The sequence below is a fragment of the Melanotaenia boesemani genome, chromosome 12 (genome assembly GCF_017639745.1).
Source record: "Melanotaenia boesemani isolate fMelBoe1 chromosome 12, fMelBoe1.pri, whole genome shotgun sequence".
NCBI lineage: Eukaryota > Metazoa > Chordata > Actinopteri > Atheriniformes > Melanotaeniidae > Melanotaenia > Melanotaenia boesemani.
Genome location: NC_055693.1, coordinates 5,238,801 through 5,262,442, shown reverse-complemented (window position 1 = coordinate 5,262,442; position 23,642 = coordinate 5,238,801). Strand labels below are relative to the sequence as shown.

Here is a 23,642-nt window from a genome sequence, read left to right as displayed (position 1 = left end):
AGTTACTGCCATGTGATTGGCTGATTAGATATTTGTGTTGATAAGCAGTTGAACAGGATGTAATAAAGTGACCACTGAGTGCAGTGGAAACACCAACTTTTAAGAGAGTGCAGAAAGAAAATGGAGTAGAGGATCTTTTTTTATAGTGTGTTTTCAGCACATTCTGTCTCCTGTCATTTAGATTTTGCTCTAATACATTAGCTTTAGATAATGTTGAACTCTAAGTGTATTTCAGAGTGAATTTCATCAAGCAGGACATGTTCAACTCTTCACACAGAAAACAGGTTAATGACACTCTCCAGTCGATATAAGCTGCTACTCGATGCCTGCATGTGCCTTCAATGCACATTTAAAGATCAACTAACAAAGTAAAAGATGGAGGTTGTTTATGTGCATGCTCATTGACTTCTATTTCCTCTTCTCAGGTTCTGCTCCAAACTTTCTGCCATCACTACCTTATATTTCCCCGAGTACTTTATATTAAATATATAATTATATAAATATAAAAGTCAAACACCATTGAAATATTGAAAAACCTGAGGGAGGGTTTGTGTATCACAGTTCCAACCTTCTTGTAATCCTTTTAGGTTCATCTGATGACCCTATGTCGGGGGGTAAACCTTAGCCTGGGAACATCCAGGCTGATCCAGGCTTTTAACTGCTCCAAATGACTTCATTTGTCATCTTAATATAATAAACTTCAACGCATGACTCCATGGCTATTTGCACGGGATTACCTTGGATGATGTGAGCACAGTTGCCACTTACTCAATAAAATGTCATGACACAAACATCTATGAGCTTTTAGTGGCTTTCCTCGTGTTGACTTTTCATCTAAAAGGAATCTGTTTTTTTAGTGAGGATAAGAAGAGAGAAAGGAAGGAGGGAGGAGAGGTGAGGTAAGGAAAGTAGAGGAGGGGAGTTGTAAGAGAAGGAGGGATTGAGGAGGGATTGAGGAAGAGGAGGTGGTGGAAGTCTGCATAAGAAAGCAGCTCCACCCTCGAGCTGCTTGCGGACCGGACAGCAGCAGAAAAAGAAACAATTAAAAAAAGAATCGCGTCCTGATTTGGATTTAACTTTGCGTGAAGAACCGAGTCTTCACCGGTGCACCGACTGCGCAACCTGGCTTCCATCACGTCCCTCCTCTGGCTCTGAAACCGACCGTCATGCTCTCCCCGGGACTCTCCGTGTCTCTCCTGGCTGTGTCCTGCGCGCTGTGGCCGCCTGCGGTCCGGGCGGCGTCCTGCGAACCGGTGCGGATCCCGCTGTGCCGGTCCATGCCGTGGAACATGACCAAAATGCCAAACCACCTCCACCACAGCACGCAGGACAACGCGGTTCTGGCCATCGAGCAGTTTGAGGGACTTGTGGGTGAGTTTCAGCAGCCTGAGCACCAATAAACTTCTTTAACAGACTTGGTGCTTAATTAACTGACATACTGGGGGTCTCACTCTTATGTCGACCCAGCACTGATGAACATGTCCTGCGGCATTCACGAATTAGTTAACAAAATTCAGATTATTTTTTCCACTTTTCACGTTGACATTTTATAGCTCAGTTAATTGCAATAATTTACCACATAATGACAAGTAATCACCTCTTTAATTCTTATATAATTCTTGTATCCCCTTTTCAGTTGAAAAGAAAGTTAATTTATATGAAATCAAGGGAGACAAAAATAAAAAAAAAAAACATGAAAGATAATCTCATTATTTTAAAGTTTTATTTAACTATTTTAACCCAGACTTGAATATAATTTATTCAGTTAATTCACATGTTTGGAAAAGAATAAAAACGTGTTTCTACTCTTTGTCAGTGAGCTCCTCCTTTCCAACAGTAAATACACTCAGACTGAAATCTGCATAACTGGTTCACTGTTTAAAATATAATATATGCTTTAAGTCCTAGAATGGACCAAAGGGCCAGGCAAGTATCATTCCTTTAATTCAAACTCTGTGGATCTTTCAGCCTGTATTACCCTGTAGAAAAAATGTTCACAAGTCCTTTTTCGCAAGTCCAACTCAAGTCTCAAGTCTTATGTCTCAAGTCCAAGTCATCTCAAGGCACTTTTGGTTGCACTGAGTAATCTGCCATGTGATGCCCGTTGTCTGGTCTGCTTAGAAGACTGTGTTATAATCCAAGGAATTTAAACTCCATATTCACCTTTTCTCTACCAGCATTTAATAGCAGCACTGATGTGTTAAACTGACTCATGCTCAGTCCCTCTCTGGATGATTTCTTTGCTTTACTAAATTTGGAAAACCTGCAGATGGACATGAAAATTCATTCACATTAGTAAATATGCTCTCAAAATAACGTATCAAAGAGTTTTTAATGTGAACCAAAATCCATCTGGAGCCACTGAGAAATTTGAAATACTAATACTGCAGTTTATATGATTTTTTCTGAATGTAGAGAGGAGGGCTGATATGCTGCACCTTGGTGCAGGATCACTAACTGTCCTGCAGGCTTGAGACATTGTCCTCCTGCAACACATCAGATCCATATGAAAGCTTGTTGTCAAGTTCTGCACAAGCCTCTTAATGACCCATTAAATATTTGACTCAGGTGTATTGCAGCAGGTAAACATGTAAAATCTGCAGGACAGTGGCTCAACAGGTCCACAATTGGTGATCCCTGCACTAGTGCATCAGGAAAATCCTAATATTAATAGGGCTTGAAATAACTGTGAAATGAGTACAAAAAATATAAATTTTAATCTTTATAAAATAAAAAAACTCTATTTTAATTAATTAAGATCCAGTACTTGTGGCTATAAGCTCATTGTTAACATAGATGCTAACATTAGCTTTCATATTACAGTGACTATGGGCTGCACGGTTTATGTGGTGGTTAGCACTGCGGCCTCAAAGTGAAAGGTCGAGGTTCGCTAGGTTAATTGGTCACTTTAAATTCTCCCTAGGAGTAAGTAAGTTGTTTGTCTCTCTGTGTTAGCCTGGCGGCCTGTCCAGGGTGTATCCTGCCTCTTGCCTGTTAATTGCTGGGATAGGGTCCAGCTTTTCTGGGACCCTGGACTAAGCGGAATAGATAATGAATAAATGAAAGGATGAATTACAGTGATTAACCTCTGCAGGTTTGTTTTAAGGTGGATGTGGTGGATCCAGTGTCCTGGGATTTTATTCGACAGACGTTGCAGAATGCTGTTCTTATACTGGTCTCTTTTTATTAAGTTTTAATACCCAAAAGTTACAGGCGCTGTACCAACAGGTATGTTAATCAGTGTCAATATTTTGATTGATTGCACATGCACTGATGTATCGTTACATCAGTGTTACATCTGAAGAAATGACAGCAGACAGGAGATCAGACAGAGAGAAGATCATGAAAAACAAAATAAGATTGTTCACGAATTTCAAATCACGAGTCCATGTCTCAAGTCTTTAGAGTGCGAGACTAAGTTGAGTCACTGGAAATGCGACTTAAGTGCGACTTGAGTCCGAGTCCCAGATTTGAGTCCAGGTCTCTGCCCTGTACTCATAAAATGGTGGTTATTAGTACATGTTTTTGCAATTAACACTTTATACTATGAAAACATGACACCTGCCCCAACCTTTAACCCTGATTTTAACAATCTGACACATTATTTTAATGACTCAAATAATAATAAATGACAAGCCAAAAAAAAAAAAATAATGATTAGCCAAATACATATAGACGACCCACAAAAAGTGCTAGTAGTCATTTTCCCTGAGCTCATGTTGTCAGTGTGGACCAGTCAGCTTGGAAAGGAAGTTTTGTAAATATTGTAACCCTTAGAGGTTTGTCCTGGATTGTCCAGTGTTCAATGCATCAGTTAAGCAAGCGTTATTAATAGGCAGAAATTTAAAAAAAAAGAAAACTGCTTTGTCTCATAATCAAATGTGATTAGTTTAAAATGGGAACTTATTTGTGCTGATGGGCAAATTTAATGATTTCCTGCTGCAACACTTGAGCATATGTATTTTGACTTATCTGCTCAGCCAAATGTAAGAAGTTTGCCAACCAAACCTAACCACCCTGTTAAACATACATCATATAAAAGACATTTTAAAAATACAGCAAATAAAAACAAATGTGAAATTAAAATGTTTAAAATTTAAGGCATCCCACATCCGTCCCCCAAAACTTCAGTTTACTCTGATTGGTCAGCTGCAGTGGCCTGACCAGACACCACCTGCCATCCTGCATCAGTTCCACTAAAACTTTTAATTTAAAAAATAAGGCATTTTGTTTAATGCAAAATTGGTACATTCTCTAAATGCAGGGGGATTTGTGAATATTGTGGAAATATTTCCTATAAAATGACAAAAGACCATGAGGAACCACCACTTCTTTTTTTTTTTTTTTTTTTTTTTTGTCTTGTTCTTTTGATCAAATATTGGTGAATAAAAAACACATAATGTGAGGCAGATAAATTAATCATCAAACTCGATATCATGAAGACTTAAAAATGAAGAAAAAATATTCTCCTAGCAAATATTAACTCTTCAACTCATTACAAACTAATTGAGGGAGTTGTTTCCCATTTTTCTGGGCTCGTACACAGAAATGATTGATAGCAGAAGGTTTTTGCACAATATTGTTTCTGCAGTGCTGCAGAGATTTGACGGTGTTCACTGTGTAACAGTTCAAAATGGTGAGAAGTTGCATTTAAAGATTTAACAGGAACTGCTCTGCATCTTTTCTCCCAGTCCCTATGACAACAGCATGCTTTGCGGATTATACACAGATGATTCAGTTTAAGTGGTGCCATATTGCATAAACATAGTCCACTTTCATTTCCACATTTAGCGAAGTAGAAGTGGTAACTCCGCTGACCCTCTGCCTGGAGACTGGAACGTCCGGCTGATACCAAACATCACAATCTGAACTATTTCAGCTAATATTGCTGCTCTGTAAATCTGCACGCTCTGTACATACAGCATCTAAGTCTGTAAACACTCTGTATTTGACATGTGAGAGAGTCTATTTATTTGTGATATGTCTCTATTTAACTGCTTTTATCATGACATAGCTCCCTGAGGATGGCAAACATTGCTTACGGCTGTTGTTTAAACTTGTGAGTTATACTGATCTTATTTAGTCAGTGTGCGGATGTTGTTATGTAGACAGGTAGAAGGACATTTGACTTCAGATCTTATTTGATTAAGAGGCTGTAGATATTTTGGAAGAGTTTTAGGTGCTTGTTGGATGAGTTGATGGTAGCTTTAAGCAGCACATTCAGCAGGATTGTAACATCTATCAATATACTGGATGAATTGCTATAAAATTTATACAAGCTGCCCAGTGGACAAATCTAATAAATTCTGATGCCTTCTGCTTTGTATTTCTCAGCTATCTATGTGTGTTAACAAAGTAGTGGTCCTATAAGGCTGGAAGAAGACAAAGGAGGTGACAAAAAAACTGAGTTGGTTTTCCTTCTCTCAAGCCAAGTCTTGAGAGAAGGATATGCAGAAAAAGCTTGGTCATTGTTGCATGTTGTTTGTTAAAGTACTGATAGTAATAAATTCTGTTTTTGTTTTTTTAGGCTGGCCTTTATGGTGCTATATCTATTCATGCATTCATTTTAAATAATTTTAGCATCATAATCTGACAACTGAGGCTGCGCTGAAAAAATGTCTGGATGTTAAAAGGGTTGTGCTTGAACTAACTTTTTTTATTCTTTTATTTCAACAGGCAAAGAAAAAAATGGTTGCGAGTTTTAAGGGTTAAACACCTGCACGTCCACTAAGATCAGTTGCTTTTCAGTGTGTTAAGAACAATGTGAATTCTTGACTGTTGTTGGTCCTAAAATGTGGAATGACTTGCCTCTGCACATCAGACAGGCCTCCTTGTTGTCTGTTTGTAAATCTTCTCTTAAAACTCACCTGTTCTTGGCTTTTAACATGTTTTGAAATTATGATATTATGATTATATGTATATTAATCAGCTTATATTCATTACATTTTTTTGTTATTATTAGTTTTATTCTGTGTGTATTTATTCTTCTGTACAGCAGACACATTTATTCTCAGTCATGTCTTCTGTTAGCTAAAATGGGTCCAAAGGTCTTGACTAGGGTCAGGGCTTGTTTTGTTTGGACTAGATATGGCTTATAATGAAGCTTTGTCATGGGTTAGCAAAGTGTTGTGAGGGCAAGGTGTGGCCCAAAGGCTTACAGTAAATGTAGATTTGGGGAATTCCAAAATCCATTTATAGGGCTGTTTATGCCCATACAACACAACTTAACCCAGGTCAGGCCTTGTTCATGACCTTTAGACCACATCTGGTTGACTACTGGCAGAACTGACCCATAAATATCCAGACTGGCCCATATCAGACTGAAATTAGTCTGTTTTTACCAGCTAATTGTAAATTTTGTCATTTAAAGATACTTTCTGCCTTAATATAAAGAGCCATCTGGTTGTTTAAATTAAGTGGGGATATAAAAGTTCAAAGTTTGGAGTCACAGTCGTCTGTGTTCTGCAACATGTGGAGTTTAGGTGATTTATGACATCATTAATAACATCCTTAACTGTAAAGCGTACTTAAATTTAAAGGCATGAAGACCACCTTTTATGAACTGCCATGATGTTTCATGATTTACATGTGTCCTTTTAGGGATTGGCTGAACTTGAAGCACAGCTGAGGTTAGAGGTCTGGAAAAAGAAAGTGAGAACACTGTAGCATTTAACCAAAAAAATGTCCTAATGAAAGATGTGCAAGCCAAAAACCAGGAAGCCGTTTCAGGTCACAAGTTCAAAATATTTCTCTGGCTTCATTGGGAAGCTGCATTTAGCCAAACCCAAACCACAGCCCTGCAATAAAATAAAATAAAAAGCAGATTCCTCCTCATAACCACTACTGAAGTCTTGCTGGTCTCATCCTGTGTGAAACATGAAGCGGTTTGGCAGTTACATGAACCATCCTGCTGCACATCCAGTGTGTGGTCAGCCAGAGGTTCCTGAATGCAACGTGCCTTAGCTGATGGAAGAGAAGTGAGTCCTGCTGGGGAAAAAACAACAACTCATGTTCAAATGAACTGAGCTGAGACTGAATAAGCATCCTTTTAAAAGTTTTCACACAAAGTTTAACAGATGTGAGAACCTCACTGTGGTGGATTAGGTCGTTGAGGGCAAAGTTAAAGTGTTTGTACTTTATCTCTTTTAATGTCATTAAATTTTACTACAATTAAGAAGGATACATTTAGTTTGCTAGTGAAATCTGTGTTTATTTTTTATAAGATCAGTAAATTGATAGTATGAATTTTCCTGCAATGGCACTGCCTGGTCTTCAGCTACAGTGTAGTGACAGCCAAGACAACTGAGCTGTTCGACAGGCGTTTAGCAGGAGGCTATAGTAAAACAGGAAAAAATTAACTGAAATCATTGTCACTGTTAGTGTTTGCAAGCTAGGCTAAATGTCTGCTAATTACAAGTGGAAGCTAATAAGTTAGCTTAGCTTGCTAGCTTAACTTGATGTTTGCCAACCACCAATAAACTGCAGATAAAGAAGAAGTACCTTAACTTGCTAGCTAATACTAGTAGAAATTTAATTTACCCAAATTTAGCATATTTAGAGTAAATTGTATTTGTTAAAGCAATAAAACAGCAAATGGGTAGTTCCAGAAATTTGCAGAAATTTTAGTATTTCCAAAAAACTACCAATGGATTTTTGGTTCATGTTTGTTTATATTTTGACAACTAATTTTATTAGGCTAAGCTTACTTTAAGTAAAAGGTACATTTTTTTCATTTAGGGTCCACATTTGTAAATAGTATGTCTACCAGGTGACTGGGTAAATCTGGCCAGTTGACCCCAGGTGTCAGCTTACTGGGGTATGTTCTGGCATCAGTATGCTATTGGTAATTCAGCAGTGGTCAAGTAATTGTCATTAAATTGGTCATTTTTTTTAAAAAAAAATCTGAGCCAGATTACTTGGGTGACCACTTGTCACCTGAAATGAACATAGAGACCTAGTTTAGTCTTGGACTTGGGACGGTTTGATTTGGTTTAGAACGAATTACCTGAGTTTAGTCTATTTCGTCTTACCTGTACTTCATATGAGCAATTCTGAAGCCAAAATAACCATTATAAAGTACAAGGGTAATATGCAAGTTATGGTAGCGACAAATATAAAATATGTTGTTGAATTTTTGAGTGAAGTTCAGAAAAGAACTCCTCTTGTGACATCATGTGTTTCCTGCCTGTTTAGGTACTGGCTGCAGTCCGGATTTACTCTTTTTCCTCTGTGCCATGTATGCTCCCATCTGCACCATCGACTTCCAACACGAGCCCATCAAACCCTGCAAAGCTGTGTGTGAGCGGGCAAAGTACGGCTGTGAGCCAGTGATGAAGCGTTACAATCACAGCTGGCCTGACAGCCTGGCCTGCAGCGAGATGCCTCTGTACGACCGTGGAGTCTGCATTTCACCTGAGGCCATCGTCAAGGCAGAGGGGCCAGGTAAATTCATCATTTTCATATTGTCATTGATATATGACTGCTATTTTGTTTTCAGGTAGCCGATGAATTTCTTTTGCATAGAGCAGGGATCACCAACTCTGGACCTCTGCAGCCTTTTAATGTTTCTCTACTTCCTCTACTGCCACACACCTGATTCAGATTAATGTGTCACTAAAAACTTGTGCAGAGCTTGATGACAAGCTGTTGGTGTGTTGCAGTAGGGACACATCAGGACACTGGCCCAAGAGGTCTGGAGTTGGTGATCCCTGCTGTAGTGTATTTTCTTTGAACTAAGAGAAAGGCAAGTCTTTTTACTTACTATGTTTTTAAGTTGCATGATTTAAGTTAATGTCTATAGACTTTGTCATACAGGTGCCCATTTACTGTTGCACCTTTTGTTTAACTTTGCAATTGTGTTTGTAAGGTATGCAGTTGGATTGCTAACATCTCTGTCGACTAATGTACCTATAGACATCATGCAGACTTTGCATTAGGGAGCCAACAGGATTAAGTCTACAGATCAAGTTTGAGTTTATTTGACTTTTGCATTGTCATATTCAAGACTTTTTAGTCTATTTTTTTGTTTGTACATGCACAAATAACAGGTATGTAGGATTTTTTTGTTCAAGAGCTCCGAGTCAGCAGTGAAAATAGAAACAAGTTATACTGATAAAATACTGTTTATAAAATGTATAAGTTGTACATGTAGCATGAGTTTTGTATTGTAGAATACAATTAAATAAGATTTGTACTGTTAAATATAATTATATACATAGTGTAATCAGTCTACTTCCAGAAGTCTGGAAATTTTCAGCCTGCTTTAAGAGTTAATTCATTCAGAACTGCTGTGCCTTTGTAAGATATGCATCTTAATGCCAGTAATAAATGGTAAATATACAAAAATTATTTTTGTTAATTATTTTACATTATGTTAAAGGTTCAGACATAAGATTTAAAAAAGAAAATTATAGAATTTTCTCCCCATTTTTTCTTGGGTTGGACTTGAAAAGGTTAATTTGCATCGAGATGCAAGCAAACAGGGGAATTAAGCTATTGAGATGTTTACCCATTAAGGTCACTTCAGCTGATATCTGTCCAGCTGGTCTCTCCTTTTTTTTATTGGATTCTCTGGTCTGCAAAGATTTGCGTCACCTATAAACACTCGACTGTTAAGATTACGGATGCTCACACTAACAGAACAGGGGGCTGGTATTCTGTCATGGTTCAGTTTGGAGCCTTAAACTCTGTAAACAGAAAAAAAACGTCCTCTTCACATAAACAGTTTTACCTGGACAGTAAACTTGAATTTATTTTGTTTTGTTTTAACTTTCCATTACCCAGCCCTTGTACACATAGCATTTTGTGGTTCTTAAAGGATGTTTGTGCATCTTAACCCAACTTTGGCTCTTGATAAAAATAAGACGCTATTCTGCAATATGATATTCAGCAACTGTAATAACAGAAGGTGAAACAGGAAAACACATTAAGCCATTTCATGCTGTTCTTATAGCTGAAACTTCTTCAGGGGTGTAAACTTTGCTGGTTACTTCACTCTCATTTCTTCAGACATCCTGAGTTTTCTCAGCGTAATTGAGCCCTATCAGTGTTTTCAGCCATGTTCCTACTTTCCTGCTCTTTTTTTTCCCTAACAAACAGATATCTTGAGTCATTTCCTCACTGATTTCACTCCCACTGACTTTCTCAAAGAGCTCCTTGATACAAGCGGCCCACTCATTTTACACTCAATAAAAACCTCACTGTCCACTGCTTCTCCAAACAGACCCAGACCAGCAAGTCCTGGAAAAAAAGAAAGAAAAAACTTAATCTTACCCCTCTTGACCTCCATAACGATACACCCACATGTCTCTGCGCTGCCCTGGATCGGGCTCGGGGATTTTCCCCCAGCATGATTTGTTGATTTGCTGAGGTTCAGTCAGGGTGGATCATTCAAGTCATTAAAGTGATCCTCTGATCTGAATGTTGCTGCTCAGAAGTTTATCTCCTGTCTCCAGCAGACAGTTTGTTCAAAATAAATTTGTCACTCATTTCGGTCAGAAGATCAAAATCAACAGTAGTGGAAAGTTGTCTTTGAACATCTGTGTACAATCTTAAATGAGAAAACCTTCTTCACTGGAGCTTATTTATCATTTCTTTGAGCTTAAATTAATCAATAATAATGTAAAAGCTAAATAAGTGTTGGGAATCCTGTTGGAATCTTTTAAAAGTTAAAATGTTGCTTTGATTAGGCTTTTTAGAAACTTTTCTTAAACCCAGGGTGACACGAAAGTCTGCCTTAAAATTAAATAAATAGTTGTTTCTGCTAAAGATGTGGTGACTTCCTGGATTATGGAAAAAATCATAAGCATTATTATGTTTGCTCAATATTGAAATCCTAATTATTTAATGTGGCTCCTCATTGCAGCAGGACATTTATTTATGTATGTATGTATGTATGTATGTATGTATGTATGTATGTATATATATATGTACATACTGGGAGGGCTGGCGGCACTAGGACAGGTGTTATATAAGCACCCCTTCCATGAAAGGCACCATGCTTTTAATGAATAGATAAATATTTACAGTGTTTACAATATTTACAAGAGGTAATGGCTCAGACTTCTGATTAAGTTTGATGGCCACAGAGATGAATGATTCCTTGTGGCATTCAGTATTGCAGCGAGGTGGAAACAGTCTGTTGCTGAACATAATCTTGAGGTTGTCCAGCATGTTGTGGAGAGGATGGGACTGTTCAATATAGTTCTTAGCCTGGACAGCATCCTCCTCTCCTCTCTGACACCACCCTCAGAGAGTCCAGCTCCACTCCAACAACATGGGACGGCTGTAGCTCAGGAGGAAGAGCAGTTGTCAACCTGAAAGTCGGTGCTTTGATTCCAGGCTTCCCCTGACTTCATGTCGAAGGGTCCTTGGGCGAGACACTGAACCCCAGGTTGCCACCCAATGTGTCTATCGGGAAATGAATGTGTATTAGAGCAAAAAAAAACACCTAGTATGTAACTATAGAATCGCTGTATGAGTGTGTGTGAATGGGTGAATGTGACGTGCAGTGTAAAGCGCTTTGAGAGGTGAAGATGACTAGAAAAGAAAGGACCATTTACCATGACCGGCCTTATGGATCATTTTATTGAGCCTGTTGGAGTCTGCCATCCTCAGTCTGCTGCCTCAGTACACACCAGCATCAAGGGCACTGGCCACCACAGACTCATAAAACATTTTTACCATAAATAATGTATTCTGGCTGAGTAAAAAAGTAAATTTTATTTACATAGCACTTCTCACAGAGAAAACTAACAAAGTACTTCACAGGAAAAAAAACATAAAAACACAAAAATACATCAAATATCATACAATTAATATACAAGATAAATCACAACTAAAAGCTGCAAAACATTTAATTAAAATGCAGGCTAGTTCACACGCCTGCCTAAAATGTGTTTCTAACTGCTTTTAAAAACGTCAGCAGAAGATGCTGCTCTTAAGAATAAGTGAGTTCCACAGTTTTGGGGCAATGGACTGAAAGGTTCTATCCCCTTTGGTTTTTAACCTGCTATGTGGGACACAAAGTAGTAGGAATTTAGCAAATTACAGTGACTTCACAGGGTGGTAGAAAGAGAGAAGATCAGCTAAATATGGAGTAGTCTGACCACTGAGGACTCTGAATGTAAAGGTGAGGATTTTGTAATAGATCCTGAAATTTACAGGGAGTCCGTGCAGGGATGCTAAGACAGGAGTGGTGTGAGATAATTTATGAGATCTAGACAGAAGTCTGGCAGCAACGTTCTGGATTAACTGAAGGCTTTAAGGAGTTCTGAATGACATACAATTGACCTAAGTCTGGCAATATTTTTAAGGTGAAAGAAGCAGGACCAGGTCATGTGTTCATCAAAGAGCATAACCCGATCAAGAAGAACCCCAAGGTTTCTGGAGCTGGTGTGCGCATTAGCAGAAAGGTCCCCTAGAAAGGTGACAGCTTTAGAGGCTAAGCTTTCAGGGTCAACAATTAAAACATCAGTTTTTGCTGTATTCAACTGTAAATAAGTACTGTCCTTGATTGCAGTCAAAGCATTATCTATTCTGTCCTATCAGGATTAAGAGAAAAATATAATTGTGGGTCATCTGCATACATATGGTATGACATCCCTTCGAGTTTAGAGATATCCTTGAGACGTAGCATGTACAGTGAGAACAGGATGGGCCCCAAGACCAAGTCCTCGGGAACACCACAGGACAGACTCTGACTTATAGGAGCCAAAAACTCCGGAGAAAAATCTGTCAAATAAATAAGACCGAAACAATTTAGGTCTCTTAGCTTCTCCACGAGGATGCTATGATCCACTGCGTCAAAAGCTGCACTGAGATCAAGCAGAACTAGGATTGTGCATCCCTTGGGTCCTGAGTTTTGTCCTTTGATAAAGCCAAAGTTAAATTAACAAGATATAGCCTTTCCTTTTTTTCTTAAAATAGGGACAGTAATATAAATCACAAAACCACTGACATAAATGGTCTATTTTGTGAATTCCTTCTGTTAAGTACAAAGTAAAAAAAAAATTATGTTTTTTTTTTTCTTTTTTCTTTTTACCAGATGAAATTTGGACTTGTTGTATAAAACAGATGGTAATGGTAATTTGAATCGGATGTTAGGAAAAGATTTTCACACACCCCTAATGACGGCTTATTCAGGATCTACCTTGCATCCTGTCTCTTCTCTGAGCTGTCACTAGCCAGTAAAAGTCAGACTAGTGTTGAGTCTTTTCTTTGCTTCCTCTGATAATGTCCGCTTGGGTTTCTTTGCTGAATCAGCTACAGTCTTTATTTCCAGTTGGTGGTGGTGTGTGATGCTATGCTGTAAAGCAAAACACAGCTGTCCCATGATGCTGTGGGTTGGAAAGAAAAGGTTTGAAGTGCAATTTCTAACCCATGGATGTTGCAGGTCACACACAGCACAGTCAAGAAACAAGGAAATGTGTTTTCTGTCCCTTCAAACTGACTGAATCTTTTTGTGTCTGCAGATCCCTTCTACCAAGACCCATCCAGGTGTAACTCAGGTGAGTTTTTGTCATTCCATTTTCCCCAAGCAGTTACCAGTCACCCCAGGAGAAAACCTCTTGTTTTAGCTGGTTTATTTACAGCACCATGCAGAGCTTTTACATTAAAACTAATGTAAGAATCATTCTATTTGGGCCAATCAGATTTCTCTCTGTGTAACAAAAGAATATAATCATGCCTAAAACATGTGCACAGTACTCTAAATAAGACTGATTAAGTTTGACGCATCATCTGAAACAGATGTAACCTCAGATCTTCTAGAAATGAGAGGCCACCGAGGCTGTTTGTCAGCATGGCTGCATTATAGGTCCATGTGGACAAGAATGGCCAGAATGACAGCACTAAAAGTAGAATTATAACCCAGTTTAGTCCCGTTAATTACGATGTCCTTCTGGGTCTGTTTTTGGTTTTAATGTGCTTTGTTTTCTTTTGTTTTTGTCCAATCAATGGCCTCTCCTATTTTAGTGCTAAACAAAGTTACCTTGACCATGACCCATAATTCCATGGGGACTGTGCAAATAGCACAAAGTAACTCCGAAAAACCAGCATGAAGTTGCTTTAGAGCTGATAAAGAAGTCTGAGTTTCTACAATGGTAACCTCTAAAGGATTGTGCTGAATATCTGGAGAACAATGTTCAGTTTATTCAAAATAACACCTTTATTTAGTTTCTGATCCAGTTCAACATAATTAGCATGAACCTGACCAGGACTACAATGAAGCACAGAGGCAGAAGTGTGATGGTATGGGACTGGACAATTGAAATTTATAAACAGCACCATGAAGCCCAATGAATACACCAAATGCTCCAAGTTTAAAGAATTTCAATAGATGAAGCATCCAAAGCATGATGATGCCAAAATCACACGAGGAAGAAAATGACAACCATCGGCTGACCGAGTACGTTGCCTGATTTGTGGTAAAATGGTAAATGGTCCGTATTTATATTTATATATATATAAATATATTTATATATCTTTACTGTACCTGGAATGATACCCAAAGCTCTTTACATTATACATCACATTCACCCATTCACACACACAATCATACACAGATCGCGGATTTGAATCTGTCAGAACACCTAAAGATGAATCTGCAACAGAAAAAGAAAAAAGAACAGATCAAGCATTTGAATCATTTGACATTTATTTGTATCAACTGTTTTGTTCTACATGCTGATTACAAAAACTCTGTGTTGACCAAAAAAAACTGATGTTTTCTGGGTTTCATTCCTGACAGAATCCAATTCGGACACCAACAACCTCAACTGTAGGGGACCAAACAGAGGTAAAGTTAACCATCTATCTATATCTGTCCAATTCAGGCTTCTCGACAAATGGCTGTGGTGTTAAGATAATTTAGCCAAACATTTTGGAGAATATGCTTTTAATTTATTTGATGCCCAAAGATCACAAAACCAAACATTAACCCTTCTAAAGTCACAAATTGAGACAATAATGAAAAAGTTTTATAGCAACAGAGAGTGGTGCCACATCTTGCGTTATATGTTATCATGAACATTACCTTGTAGTAAATGACATATTTTCATGGCTAGTAACATGGTTTCCTCCTTTGAAAACCAAAAAATATTTATAAATATGGAAGTATCTGAGACAGAAATCATGATTGAATGCCTCACTTAGACTCCGCCCACAGAAAAAATGTTTTTTCTTAAAACTCACACTCACATTTTTAGGAGGTGCAGGCTGACCACATTTTCTCAATGGAGCTTCAAATTCATAAAAACATGTTCATCCACTTTGTTTGTTTGTGTCTGCAGATCGCTGCAGATGTAAGACGGTCCGAATGGGTCAGAAAACCTACCTGAAGAACAACTACAACTATGGTGAGCCATATATGACTTAGACTTAAGGTTATTGCATTTGACTCTGATACTGATGTATCAGGGTTGAAAATATAATAATTCTGTTTATTTAAGCATTTATCAAAATGGATAGAAGTCCTACATACACTTTTTCTTTTTGGGGGGCACTAGTGGTCTTTATTTGAAAGTTGCTCATCGGAAGTGAGGTTAGAGAAAGACAAGTTCGATATTCATAAAAGGCCCACATGCTGGCAATTTGCATGTATTGGCCCTGTCAATTCAATTTCAAAATGAATAATAGTCTTTTCCTGAAAGTGTTTCCACTAAGAATTAACACTCGTTCTTAAGCTTTTAAAAAATTTAAGCAGTGTTCAGGTTGCTTTTTATTGTATTCTTGTTAATAACCAAAGCTCTATCTACAAAACAAATTTGTCATATTTGGAATTTACCTTGCATAATTTGGCCAGTTCATACACACAAAAAAGCACTAAAAGTATACGAATCAGCTTTGATTAAAAAAAATTACATTCAGAAAAATCAGTAAGTGAAAGGTGAGGGTGTCAGGATTAGGTATAAAAGCTACAGCCACTAAAGGTTTTGCCTTTCCAAGCAAAGATGGGTCTTGCCTCACCATTTTGTGCTTAACTCTGTCAGAAAATTCATGTCAGTGTCTACAGAGCAGAATACTGCGAAAAGATTCAGTGAATCTCTGGAAATCTCAGTTATTAAATGGCAAACTAGTGTTAAATGGTCATAGTCAACAAGTTAAAAATTTAAGTCTTTATTTTATCTGACAAAAACTTGGAATATTTCTGGAAATGAGGTTTCCTATTTTTAAGCTATCTGGTAAATTCTGCAAAATGCAAAAAAAAACTCTATATGTAGATACAAACTTCATCAGTTTAAAAAAACATATAAACACATGTTTTGTTTTTTTTTATTTATTTATGTGCATGATTATTTACAAGGACAAATGCATAAAACATTGCTTCATGAAAACTTATAAAGTAAATGCCATGCTTACAGGTTTCTAGTATTTACAGCATGTAAGCTAAAGATTCCAGTTTGGAATTTTCTATGTTTTCAGCTGCAGAAGAAATTAAGGATGGATTTAAGATTTTTTTTTTTTTTATCTGGAAAAATAAGTTAGTTTCATGTCCTTCTTCACTGGCCTCATGATTTTTATCTTGTTGTTTGCCAATGGGACCAATGGGAGTCTTATGACCTGAAATACAGCAAACATTTCAAGTCCTCGTGATTCAACAGTGCAGGAGCAACACAGAAGTGAGCAATAATGGTTAAAACCTCCACCCAGGGTGTGTTTGGTTTGTAAAAAAAGAAAGGACAATAAGCTCAAGAACTATCTTTGGTGTGAGGTATTTGTACCATTTACTGCTGTCTGATATTCCACTAAATCCATTTTCCATTAAAGAATGTGTTTAAAATGTTGAAGATGGAGAAAGAAAGCTTATAATCAACTATATTTTCACAGCATTTATTATCTCTTCAGTTTACTTTGGGTTTAAGACGAAGAAAGAAAAGGTTTTTATTCAGCACCAAGGACAGCTGCCCAGAAAACCTTCAGGTTTAATGAGTAAATACTGATTTGATCCTACTGATTATTTAAAAATAATAGGAGATTAAAAAGTTTTAATATCACTGGATGCTAAGAAGAAGGAAAACATTAACTAAGCTAAGTGATGATTTGAAAACAACTTGCAATAAAGAGACCACAAAGGTTCCTTTTTTAGTTTTTAGCCTCAGAAGTTTCTGATTTCTGTCAGAGGATTTTTTAAGCTTTACATTGATTAACATGTTTAACAGAATTAAATTATCAGACTCGTAATATGTGATTTCTTTTCTTTTCCCCAGATAAAATTGGGATTTGTTGTATAAAACAGGCGGTAATGGTAATTTAAATCAGATTTTAGGTAAAAAAAAATTTGTTCCAAATACTTCTGATGTATTTTAAAGTTCCCAGATGCAATAATAAACCATGCATCCGATTAAAAATGGAAACATAAGACTCTTCTGAGAGACTTGAGCTTAACGTTGTACCAAGTTGAGCATAAAGGTAAAAAGCTTGCATGTAGCTTGCTTGATGTTAGATGCTAGGCTAGTTATCTGATTGTCCCTCTAGAGTTTATTCTATTCGAGTGTCTGTATAGAGCAGTGTTTCTCCGTCCAGGTCCTCAGAACCCCCTGCCCTACTTTAACACACCTGAATGAAATAAATGGCTCTTTACAGGCTTTCAAAGAACTTGATGATGAACTTCATTAATCTAAATCCGGTGTGTTGGAGTAGGAACACAGGAGATTTTATTTGTAATGAAGTCAGTTAAAAATCTAAATTTCTGTATCTGGTGACGACTCCTTCCCGCAGTGATCCGGGTGAGGGTGAAGGAGGTGAGGAATCGCGGCTTGGAGCCCACAGCAGTGGTAGATGTGAAGGAGGTGCTCAAGTCCTCTCTGGTCAACATTCCTAAGGAGATGCAGACTCTCTACTATTCATCCTCCTGTCTGTGTCCTCCTCTGGCTCCTGGGGAGGAGTACCTTATTATGGGCTACGAAAATGAGGAGACATCCAGGTATGAGCAGGGGATGATTCACAAATGGTTTAGTCGTAGTTTAAAGAGTTTCTCTGACTGGTTCCTTTTTATTTTTACCAAACTAGTCTCAGGTTGCTGCTCAAAACTGCTCATTAGTTAGCATTTGCTAAAACCTTGAGCTCATGTTCCTCCACTTTAACTGAGATTTTATTGTTCTCCTTTGTAACAATCCTCCATTATCTGTAAGGTTTTAAAGTTGGTAATGAATTTTCATAACCCTGTTCCCAAACCCCTGCTTTGGACCAACTGAAGAACTTTAACTGAGCAAATCTTTTGTCCTTTTAATATTGGATTGTGTTACTAGACCTACTCAACCAGATAAAACAAGTCACTGATAAATGTTGATGGTTGTGCTGGGCAGCAATTAAAATGGTTTGTTCACGTCATTGATCTAATTGTATGTGCAGGATTTAATAATGAATTAAAAATGGTGCACTGTTGTTTTAAAGTATCTCTATATGAGAAAATAAACTTCAGTAACTTTTGGTTTGCAAACATGAAACAAATAAGCTGCTTTCTAACAACGGTATTCTCTTTGCACACCAGCAGTTATAATTCAACACTTTAAAATTCCCGTTATGACATATAAGCAGTAGGAGAAAAGTTACTTCTGATCAGTACGTTGAAGTTATTTGAACGAGCACATTTTCACATTAAAATTTAAACTATTTTAAATGTTTTGTGTGCATAACACTTCCTGCTGTTAAAGACAAGTTTGTTGAAAACTTGAAGAGAGGGCGACGTTTTAAAACTAAAACCCTTTTAAAATGAAAAGAAACGCTGTAAAAAGGACATTTTGGCAGTGATGCAGTAAAACGAGTGCAGTATGTCAGGAGTTTCCAACGAGTGCACGTTTCTTTTCCCGTGAGCGGAGTTTCAGCGGAGCTGGAGGCGGCAGACACCTCAACATCGCACCAGTTTAGGTTAGAGACACGTGATGACGTCCATCCCAAACCAGTAGCCTACCCCTCTTCTGTGACCTGTGGTTTGTCTGTGTATGTATTCATAGCCAGAGAGCAACTGACCAAAAAAATAATTGATTAAAATAATTGTCAGCCCTTATTAGCCCCTTACTGCCTAAATATATTTACAATTGGGGAGTGGTAGCCTAGTGGTTACACAGGTAAACCAAAAAGACTGGAATGAAACTTAATACAATTAAATATTATATAAATTAATATCAATAAAGATAATAATAAATATAAAAATAAATACATAAACAACAGTGAATAAAATTGACATAAATTCATTAATTAGATTTTTTTTTTTTTGTTGGTTGCAAATTTGCAACAACAGGCGTCACAGAGTTAATGTGTTAGAGATGCACCGATACCAGTATCAGGTATCGGTCCGATACTGTGTTCATGTACTCGTCCTCTGTATTCATAAAAGTGTTCTGATACTACAGAACCAGATACAAATATGAAAAGAACTGTGGCTGTCAGTAATAAAGCACTAATACAAAGAGATTAATCTGGAATTAACACGTTCATTTATCAATGCATAAACATGAAGGTTATTACTCGTCCCACATTAAAAACCTGTATCTTTAAAATGATTAACATGTTGGAAATATGATAAGAGTCCAAGACTCAGAATTAAATTATCATAAAGGTACATTTGAACTAGTGTAGTGATGTGTATCCGGTATCGGCAAGTACTCAAATGTAAGTACTTTTACTTGTACTTGCTTTAAAAAATATGATATCAGTGCATCCCCAGTTAATGCGATAAAGCATTTACCTGCCCAGCCTTAGCATACTGTTAAATTACATTGCACTGCTATGGAAGTGGGGAAAGCTAACACATTTGGTGTTTTTGTCTGCAGGTTGCTTCTGATTGACGGCTCCATTGCTCAGAAGTGGAAGGACAAAATGAGCAGGAAGGTGAAGGTGCGTGACAAATAACCCAACCTGTTGAATTATCAGTTAATACATATTTCTTCTCTTTGCAACAACAATCAGCAAGCAGGTAGCCCCAATAAACACCAGATTATTTTCACCTGCTTCCGTTGCTGTGAAAACTTTGACCTGCTGAAGATGTTTCAGAATTATTTACGATCTGCTTCTCTTTCCTGCCTGTCCTTCTGTTCAGAGATGGGACGAAATCCTGCAGTCGAGGGGCCGAGCACCTTCTCGCCGGAGTCGCCACTGAGACCTTGTGTGTGTGTGTGTGTGTGTGTGTGTGTGTGTGTGTGTGCGTGTGTGAGAGAGAGAGAGAGGATGAGTGAGTGTGTGTGTGTGTGTAGATATTGCACTATCACAGGCTGTTGTAGCTGAATGTAGTTCATTTCTTCATCTATTAGACTGTTTGGAGTCAGCTGTTTTTCATTTATTTCTTTGCACAAACATTATTCAGTGTGTATTTGTTAGTGTGTGCTTGTGTGTGTGTTTGTGTGTGTGTATATGCATACACCTTAAGCACTCAGTTAAGATGAGAGGGGGGTGGAGCTTTAAAGCTGTTGTCCTGGACCTATGCACAGCCAAAGAGTAAATGTAGGACCTTTTTTATTTTTTATTATTATTTTTTTTTTTATTTCAGGACCAAATTCTTATTTCTGTGGCAGCCATGTTGGCCACGCTGCTCTTCTCTTTGATTCTGGTTTTTAATAACCCTGAAAGTCGGTTATCATAATGCGGTGATGCAATGGAGGACATTTAAATGAAACAAAAGCCATGTCAACTTTGATAGGATGGATCTGTAGCCATGACCTGGACTTCAATGACCTCTGCAGGAAATGACAGCAGCAGCAGAAGAACAGTAATGCGAACAACGAGCATAGCAGAAAAGGCAACAAGACATTCAGCTGTGGGCAGATGGATGAAACAGATCAAGGAACCCAAGATGTCAGGGGTCCACCTGACCCAGGGTCACAACCTCCTTCTGAAATGACTTTTTTTATGTGCATATACAAGTGCAAAGAGATGCAAAACAAATTACAAAGCAAAGAAAATATTTTTAAAAAAACATGCAACTTTTAAAAGGTGCACAAAATAATTATAAGTAGGTGCAAAATAAGGAAAGCATAAAAAGAAAATTATGAAGATAGAAAAATACAATGATTAGCAACAAAATAAAACACAAAATCACTGCAGAGATCTTTATTATAAATACAAAACAGGCTGATTGTAGAGATATAAAAAAGCACCACAAAATGTTTATAAAATGGTGGAAATTGGCAAAAAAAAAAAAGGTAAAAAGCACTTAAAAAGACATAAAAACAATATAATAACCAGCTTCAAAATACACACACACACACACACACAAACTCTACTATTCAAATTAATACAAAGTATAAGATAACATACGATCATAATATGGCAGTAAAAATATAACTGCCACAAAAAAACACTAAATGACAATAACGACTTAGAAAATAAAAAAAAGTAGAAAACATAAATAGTAACGGTGTTCACAAAATTACTACAGGAGTTCAAAATGACTGCAAACAGATGCAAAACACAACAAATAACTGAGGATACAAGAAAATCATAAATAAACATTCAGCTACTTCAAAAGGGACAAAATTATAATTAAGGTGCTAATCAGCTTCCACAGATTTGGGTCAAACAAAAATCAGCAACACAAGACAAAAGAGGCACAAAAAACACTGTAGTGACGCAGCATGTGTAAACAGACAATAGAGTGAGACAGTAAAAGAAACAGGAAGTGTCTCTCAGATACCTAACACACCAAATAATAGAAAGACATGAAGTTATTGCAAATGAGTTAAAGTTTATTGGCCTTTTTCACGCGTCTGTGCACATGGAGTTATTTTTGTCTGCATCATCCATGGATCTTTGTGTAGTTTAACATTTATCTGGCAAAAATCTATAGTTAGGAATAAGAAATGTGACTTCTTTGTGAGGTTAATCCATAAACTGCATATTAAAGATGGATGTCTGAAAAATTAAGCCAGTGGAGAGGTTCCTTTTAAATCGTGTATTCTCTGTCATCGCCAGTAGGGGGTGACTCCTCTAGTTACACAAACGTTCAATGGAAAATTTTAGGTACATTGTTCAGGCAAGGTGAAACAGAGCTATGGTTACAGCTCATTTGGGCCAATAAACTGGAATCCTGGAATTGTTTGAGCGACCAAAGTGGGTCCGACTAGGCTACGATCAGTGGTGTTATGATATAAATAAGATCCACACTATCATTTAGTTTATTCTCTCTTTGTTGCCGGCCTCTATTACACCTTCCTAATCAAAGCCTGATAGCTGTGTAACTTTCACAGACTCGTTTAATCTGAATCCAAAGGAACGTGTACTTGTCAAGACTATCTAGACACCCGACAGCTCTAGCTAGATCAGTGCCACTTTGAGAGATTAAAGATTTTAAAAGTCTAGTTTCAGATTGGTTTAATTTCCCCTTTTTCTAAATTTTTGTGTTTATCTTTTTTTCCGCTTTTAAGATTTTTTTGTAACTTTTTTATATATATAATTTACTCTTTTTACTTAAGACAAAAAAACATGTAGCCTACTGCGTGAGAAAATTATGTTTACCTGATTTGTGGCCTTTGTAAGCTATACCCAGAGTTAAGGTATCAGCCCTTAGTTTTTACTCATCTTTGACACAACTCAGTGTAGTCAACTTTGGTCCCATTTAGACCGTGTTGTGGAAGTTTATGCTTCTCGTGAACTAGTTTGAAGTTCAGTTAATTCCTTTTAAAACAAATAGTTCATGCTCATAGTTCACAATTTCAATTTTGAATTAGTTCATTTCAGTTGTTATAACCAAAGTTTGCCAGAGTTGCAAAATTGCACAAGCCCATGTTTACAGAAACTATAGGAAACTATATATATATATATATATATATATATATATATATATATATATATATATATATATATATATATATAATCACTGTTTTACACTAGATGATCACTTTAGTTGTAATAATTATTTCAACATTTCATTAAGTCTAGACCTTTTAAAAAAAAGGGTCTTAGTTGTGCCCCCCCTTTTCCTGGTCGGTGCCCCTGCCTGGCCCCCCATCATAACTTTTCTAGACCCGCCCCTGGATAGTATAAATAATTTCTACCACCTATCAACTACTTTGTTAGAGAAGGGTCCTGCCCTGATTTTTTTTTTCTCAGAGCCTGTTCATAATTTCTCTCACCACATTCATGGCCCCTAAATGATCAAACCTGTGTCTCCAACATCTGCACAGCACCAATGATTTAGAGAAGATGTCCCCTTGTTTCCTTTTGCTGTTTCACTCTCACTAGATACCTGAACTTGATCTGCATAGATGTTTGTTCGGCTAACTGATGACTAGTAGATTTTACAGCTCACTAGCAAACCTCATTAATACTGAAAAGTAAATTAAATGAATGCAAACAATAACTGAAATCTGGAACCCATTTTGTTAAAATAAATTATATTTCCTTTTAACTCTGGTATTCGGCTCTCTTTGTGTTCCGTCCTCCTTACCCCTAGAGCACGAGGACGTAACATAGGTTGTTATTGTCAACATTTCCAGCTTCATGTGACAGCGACATGGATCTGACTGACATGGGACTGATAAATTTAGCTTACTGTTGCTAGTGCATCCAAAAGCAATTCTTTGGAGTTAAATGTGTGCTGGTATGAACCACAAACCGCTAGTTTCCTCCTTCTCACCTGAACGATGAACAAGCGCAACAAGAGAGATGCTGCTAGCAACAGAAAAGCCGACCAGTTACAGCTGAGAATG

At 37.3% G+C, this 23,642-nt stretch overlaps 1 protein-coding gene across 1 annotated transcript; it reads left to right on the top strand.

Moving 5' to 3' along the window:
• The first annotated feature begins 974 nt into the window (after positions 1–974).
• frzb (frizzled related protein) lies at positions 975–21,858 on the top strand. Its single transcript, XM_042002706.1, has 8 exons — positions 975–1,371; positions 8,194–8,442; positions 13,473–13,508; positions 14,750–14,797; positions 15,291–15,356; positions 17,719–17,923; positions 19,773–19,836; positions 20,039–21,858. Exons 1-8 carry the CDS (start codon positions 1,167–1,169, stop codon positions 20,096–20,098), a joined length of 933 nt encoding a protein of 310 aa, XP_041858640.1. The 5' UTR covers positions 975–1,166; the 3' UTR covers positions 20,099–21,858.
• The last annotated feature ends 1,784 nt before the right edge of the window (positions 21,859–23,642 follow it).